Genomic DNA, 6,576 nt, shown 5'->3' with positions numbered 1-6,576 from the left:
TTTTAGCACAAGTTTAAGCATGGCACGAATATAAAGAAATGAGTTTACAATCTGTACAAATTTTCTCTGGGTGTTTATCCTTCAGCTCAGTCCCTTTTCGCTGATTTTCTAAAACTGGTTCGTTCAGAACTACATCTGCAGGAAGAAGTAACTTTTGTTGTTGAAATTTGTGGCTTCTAATCTGTCCATCTCAGTTTGTCCTTTCTCATTTTCCCCGTCTACTTGTGTGTCGCTTTGTTTATAGAGCTGCGGTCCAGAGTCTGACACCAGGGCTTCTTCCTCTGAGGACGAAGGGATGGAAGGACGAGGTGGAGACAAGTCCTCACTGTGGGTGGTTCTACTTGGACTATAGAGTTTGGACATAAATCTGTCTTTGTGTCTGAAAAGCAAAAGAAAACCAGTTGTTCAAATGAAAAAGCCAGGTAAATCTATCAGCTAACACATAAATCTATTTGCTGCAATGCAAACATTTTTTATTTAAATGAAAAATCAAACTGCTCAACCTGAAGATGTAGACAGCCAAAAGGACGCACATGATGGCAAAAACGGCTGAGATCCAAATAACATTATAGTGTACGTTGCATAAAACTGAGTTGGCACATAACTCATTTGTTGTACCTGCAGCAAAAAGAGAAGAAAACCACAAGAAATTGTTATGGTTACAAGAATGACTAGGTGTTATATATATAAAAAAAAGGTGTTATTTCAACAGAACCATGTCTCTTGTGGCTTGTTTAGCTGTTGAGGCTGAGTTATTGTGATGCCATGGTTTCCTGTTAAAACCCAGTGGACTATAAGTAAGTTTCAGGGTGTTTTCTCCCACTTCTCGTGCTTTTCTCTTAGACATGTGTACTGAAAAAATTTACTGCCAGCAAACTAACCATCAGGGTAGCTATCATCAGGAAAACCAGAACCATAGTCTTCAGTGAAGGGCAAGTCGATCTGATGATGACAAATAAATGAACAAAGAAAGAAAAACAGGACAAAAGAATATGTTAAGATGGAGCAATTAAAAGTGAATAAGTTTATACTTTCCAACTGAAAGCTAAAATTCCTACCATTGTGGTTGTCAGATCACTCCTTTCTTCTTTATTAGTTGAAAGCCACAGAAAGGAAGAAAATCATTTAATAAAACATATTAAAAGTGATATTTTGTAAAAGTAAAGACAGTAAAATTTGTCAAATGTAAGTAAAATAAAGCTAATGTACATGGTATCAAAGAGTAATACAAAAAGCATCCAGGAGACATGCGTAAAACAAAATATTCCACTTACATTTATTGCTAAATTTTAGGAATTTGAGATTAAATATTTGAAGCTATAAAAATCAGTATGTGAATTTCTTTAAAAAGTAAAGAAATTACAGTGTTTGCAAAAGTTACTTGAATTGTTCCACGCATTCTCATTTCACAACCACAAACCTCTGTGTATTTTATTGGAGGTGTATGCAATAGACCGACATAGACTAGCATATAAATTTGAATTACAAGAAAAAATGATACAGGAGTCACATTTTTTGCTATTTTTTTCTTTTTGGTTTCATTTGACCAAGGCACCTTCTCATACATGTTTGCTTATTTTTGATTCATGGTGAAGTCACAGGGCATGAGATAAGCTGGACAATATCGAACCTCAGCACAAACAGGAAGTTGGAAGAGATTTCACTTTCTTTTAATAACCTGGAAACAATGTGCTCTTCAAATCACTTGTGTCCATATTGTATGATTAACAAGCTCAGGACAAAATGAGCACAATTGGTACACTTACTCAAACAGGAAGGCCAACAGGAAGAGGTAAAAGGGAGTTGACTTTCACAGATCTAATGTCTTGGAAAAATCAAAATGACGTTTGAGCTAAAGGTGTTATGATTAGTCGTGGAGCTCTACCACTAAGGTGCTGTTGCCATCAGTTACTTCTTTTAACATGTATTGCTTCTTTCTGGTTATTGTCCTTTATTGTTTATTGTCTTGGTTGTGTTTTAACTACCACTGCAAAAGCAAAATCTTCTTTTGAGGAACAGCAAGGCTCTGAATCTGGGAATTCACACGGATATTACGGCTTTCGAAATGTACAAACCTCATGAGATAATCTAACTTGTTACTCTTCTCGCGTGTGTGTGTTTTTAATCTACCTGTCCAAGTTCTGGCAGAGACCGGTGAACTCCACTCGCTCCAATTACCGTCGTACTCGTCTTTAGTTCTGAGTTGAATCAGGTACTCGACACCAGGCAGAGCGTCAGTAATCAGGTACCAGTGTTCTTTAACTGTATTTTCCTGCATGAACACGTACAGACCATAGAACAAGAAATCAATGAACGGAAACATCGCAGGTTCATCGGTTTGGATCCCATGACTGAAACATTAACTCGTCAAACATACCTGTTCATTTGAAGAAGTTGAAGGTCTGTATCTGATCTCAAAGATTATGTCATAAAAGTTATCATTCTCATGCCAGGTTATTGGTAAGTTCCAGGTCACCTTTATCATCCTCTCTCGTCCCTCCACCAGGTGAGCCATCACATTAGATGGGGGGTCTGGAGTCACTTCAGTCGCAGGAAAGGGTTAAAATTATTATTATTATTTTTTTAAAAGCCTACTTTCATCGAAACAGTCGTGTAATAACAGACTCGCTTACAAATATCCAGAGGTGTGAAATTGATCAGGGGACTGGTGGCGCTGCCCAAGATGTTTGTGACACACAGGAAAGCCTGATGGTTCTTCCTCCGCTCATCCTCATTGTGCTCCAGAGCACACCAACAGCGGGAGTGCTGAGGTGAGTATGAGCACCGCTTTCGTTGGAAATGCTCTATTTTTCCATGATTGTAACTGGAAAGGAAAAAAAGAAAATCAAGTTTTCCAGTAAGATGTAACAAAGTAAAAGATAAACTTACAAACAGAAGCTCTGCAGGAAAAAAGTTCAAAGATTCAGTTAATTATGCATGAGGTAGCTTACTTCAGTCCTGTATTATTATTAAACCAATAAATGTACTATGGGTCAAATTTTGTTTTTATTCAGAACTATTTTATTTTTTTTTTTTTATTCTAAAAACATCAGGTTTGTTGTAGGAACTTCAGATGTATCACTATGTAGCACAAAGGTTTCAGTCAATCTAAATTAGGGTTACGGGGTTAGGGTTGGATTGTTGTGTTGCAACAACAACAACAACAACAACAACAACAACAACAACAAAAATAAAAATAAATCAGGCTTAGGTGAATTTAAAACCTAAGTGCCTTACGTCTTGCTCAGAAAAAGGTAGCAGTTAGGTTGCTTGATTACTGGTTTCTGAGGCCTCGATTCACAGCGAATTTTACTCCTGGGCGACTTCTTGTAGCAAAAGATAGCCGGAGTCTCAGGAGGATCTAGGATATAGAAAAACATTCAATCAGTCATGTGTTCGGGGCAGCAGGAGACTTTTTTCAGAGAAGTATTTTGGCAAGACGACACCCAGCAGACCCACGTCACCATGACGACCCCTCAAGACCCATCACCGTCCCACAGCCAGCAGACCAGAACCCATGACCAAAACCTTTCTCTGCCGCAGTTCATAATGCATCAGTATTCGTGCGCTGGCACAGTGTGTCACAATACAGTCACTGATGGTATTGAGATTATGTAAAGTAGTGAATCAAAGACTGAGTTTGTGTTGTCGTGTAAACATGTCATGTCACACAGATCGAGTTTAAAGAATCCAGTTGAAAAGAGACACAATAAAGTCTCCTTGATGACTTTCTGCTCATCTAATTGGGAGTTTGATCAAGCTGGTTCAAATTGTGTAATTTGTGTAATTTTTTATTTTTCTCTTGTTTTTGTTTGAAGGTCAGTATAGTCTTTATTCCACACTTTGAGGAAAGACTAAGATGGACTCTTGTCAGTTTTGCTGTGGCTCACTTTGACTTCATCTGTCCCTTTCCATCCCTAAATAACAGCTTAATTCAAAAATCAGATTGTAAACCCTGTCTATAAACTTAAAGTCAAGAAACCTTCATGATGTGAAACATTTAATTAGCTTGGTTATTGCTCTAAATTTGCATTTCTTTCTAGGTACAAAGTTTGCTTTTCATGCTTGCATCATGTTGGCTTTGGTTGATTTACCTAATTGAGGATTAGAGAGCTGACCTTAAAATGATTAGTGAGGAACATACTCCTGAAAAACATGAAACTGATTTGACTGATTTATACAAGAATTCCTTGCATGAAATATTTGGTAAGAAACCTCAGTGATGTGGAAGGATACCTCCGCCCACGTGTTGATTTTTCAATACATAAATTGGACTGATCAGTCCTTTTAATGAAACCGATCAAATCCTGCACACACTGCAGTTGAGTGTCTATGTAGGCATTGCGCCGTAACTCACCTGCAACAATCACCTTAACAGCAAGAGTTTCTTCTCCCCCGTGGTGACACGTGTATTTCCCAGCGTCCGTCAGTCGCACTGAGCTCAGAGACAGACCGCTCCCGTCACTCAGAAATGCAAGTCCTCCCCAGTCTCTGTCTGCTCTCTCCATCAGCTGTTTGTTCCACTTCCACTGAGGCCTCATTTTAACCTCTCTGGTTGCTCTGCCGCCTCCCTCTGACTCCTTGTCTTTATATTCAGCCTCGAGTTTCATCTCTTCATCCTCCCAGTCTGACGTCCCCCCCGCTGTGGTTTTGCTGGGAGGGGTTGGCTGGACCACTTGTGGAGAAGTGGCGTGTTCCACGTCTGAATATCCGCCGCTTCGGTTTTCTCCTAGCAGAGTGCTGATTCCGGTCGCCGTGGTGGGAATGGCTAGTCTCCCGCTTACTGTAGAAGATTTATCACTTCTTTGTGTGAAAGCCCTGTTCCTTCCAGCTTGCTCCGTGGTGGGAGTTCTCGCCGACGAAGATCCTTTCTTGTTTTCACTTGAGACATTTCTAGTTAAGGTGACTTTCACTCCATTCACCTTCACATGGCCGCTGCAGGTTAGTTCCAGCCTGCTTCCTGGAGACACAACCACCGCACCAGGAGGAGGGTCTGTACACACACACACACACACACACACACACACACACACACACACACACACACACAAAAAAAACAAAAACAAACATTTGTTGCAAAGATACAAGCGAGGCTGGCTGTCTTTGTGGGTTTAATCAGGGCCTCGACTGTCTTTAAATGTTCTTAGGGCATGATCACTGGTCCCAGATCAGTAGGCACAGAACAGATAGGATGCAGCGTTGCATAACAAAAATTACCAACTCCTTCAAAACTTCCTCTTTTAATCTGTCTCTCTCTCTCGCCTACACAGTCGCTCTTCTGTCCTGAACTTTTTCTTCTCTGATAATCACACTTTATGTGCATGAAAAGTTCCTCAAATCTTATTGACGCTTTGATTTATCTGAACAAATATCTCTCTCTATCACTGGATTAAAGAACAAGTGATCCAATTTAAATATATCACCATAGTTGGTCACCATTAATCAAAATAAGTTACTTTATTACATTTGATAAGTTGCTTTTTTCTCAAACTAATTTGTTACTTTTTGTCCAACGATATGAAAGAATCTAAGTTCAAAAAATGTAAAAAAAATATCGAAGAATTGTAAAAGTTTAATAAAAGTTTATTAGAGTGAATTCAGTAATCTGAACAGAACAGCGCGATTAACCGCTATCCTGCTGAAATGATGAAAAAAAGACAATAAGAGAAGACAAAACACCAGTTAAACTGTTCAGAATGTAGAGAAAATATAGGTAAAATATTGATTTGTTACTTTTTTTTTCTACAAGAAAAAAACTTGAAACTAAATGTGAAATTAAACCCAACTGTTGCAAAGGAGATTTTTTTGAAATCTCAACAATGAAACAAAGTCATGACTAAACATTAAAAATTCAAAAACACATTTATATTATTAACTGATGACTCACCTTTTCTAGGACAAATGCCATCAAAAATGCTCCACACTGGCAGGACGTACAAAAAGCACGACAAAAGTAGCAGAACACCCATCTTTGGAGTTGGTCCCCCCGTCGACAAGTCCTCAGACCATCACTGACAGCTGCACTGCGGCTGCAGAACACCAAGTACCGTTTAACTTCATGAAGTCTGAAAAGAAACTGACTGTATTCCAGTACAGGCAGGATTATCAAAGCAGAGTTCATGTGGCCGCAGCAGCGCGTTGTCCGTAAGACTCGTTATTGTGAAATCCCAGTGCTCTTCCCCCTGTTCAGCGCCGTTACACAGAGGAAATCCTCCTCAGCGTCAAAATAAAACCCCCCTTGAACACTGAATTTAGGTCTACAACTGTAATGTCAGTTTAGTACAGTACTTCTGTGCAGTTTTGACGTTTATTTTAAGTACTTTCCTGACTGATATTATAACTTGGACACCAAAATCACATAATGAGTGTGCGTCTTTCATATAGTTTTAAAAAAATTTAATGTCTTCTGAAGTTTGACAAAAGAATTTCTAATTTAAAATCCTCTAATAAGCATCAGACATCTGTCTTTGTGGCTTAATGTAGAATTATTTAGAATTTATTTTTATTTTGAACATTACAAAACAGACAACACAATTCTTGTGTTGTCTGTTTTGTCTCAAATTACATTTGCATAGT

General features: G+C 38.7%; 1 protein-coding gene across 2 annotated transcripts; it reads right to left on the bottom strand.

Moving 5' to 3' along the window:
- Positions 1-6,160, bottom strand: il6r (interleukin 6 receptor). 2 transcript variants are annotated; one of them, XM_015015533.1, is made up of 10 exons: positions 5,888-6,160; positions 4,358-4,993; positions 3,238-3,361; positions 2,634-2,824; positions 2,378-2,541; positions 2,131-2,272; positions 1,059-1,084; positions 882-942; positions 504-618; positions 1-379 (listed from the first exon to the last, which is right to left on the bottom strand). In XM_015015533.1, exons 1-10 carry the CDS (start codon positions 5,967-5,969, stop codon positions 130-132), a joined length of 1,791 nt encoding a protein of 596 aa, XP_014871019.1. In that variant the 5' UTR covers positions 5,970-6,160; the 3' UTR covers positions 1-129. The 2 variants fall into 2 exon arrangements, with proteins under 2 accessions (XP_014871019.1, XP_014871018.1); XM_015015532.1 differs by having other exon boundaries at positions 1,059-1,087; positions 5,888-6,159.
- Between the last annotated feature and the right edge of the window lie 416 nt (positions 6,161-6,576).

Source organism: Poecilia latipinna, unplaced genomic scaffold, assembly GCF_001443285.1.
Source record: "Poecilia latipinna isolate Pla-1442-1.1 unplaced genomic scaffold, P_latipinna-1.0 Scaffold1923, whole genome shotgun sequence".
NCBI classification, from domain to species: Eukaryota; Metazoa; Chordata; class Actinopteri; order Cyprinodontiformes; family Poeciliidae; genus Poecilia; species Poecilia latipinna.
Note: the sequence above shows the minus strand (reverse complement) of the source record. Positions and strands in the feature narration are given on the sequence as shown.

Excerpts from the sequence above, each read along its gene's own strand:
- il6r (XM_015015532.1), bottom strand. The coding sequence starts at position 5,969 with ATGGGTGTTCTGCTACTTTTGTCGTGCTTTTTGTACGTCCTGCCAGTG. Across the intron at positions 4,994-5,887 it reads TGGCATTTGTCCTAGAAAAG|ACCCTCCTCCTGGTGCGGTG; the intron begins GTGAGTCATCAG and ends GTGTGTGTACAG. Across the intron at positions 943-1,058 it reads GTGATCTGACAACCACAATG|ATCGACTTGCCCTTCACTGA; the intron begins GTAGGAATTTTA and ends TGTCATCATCAG.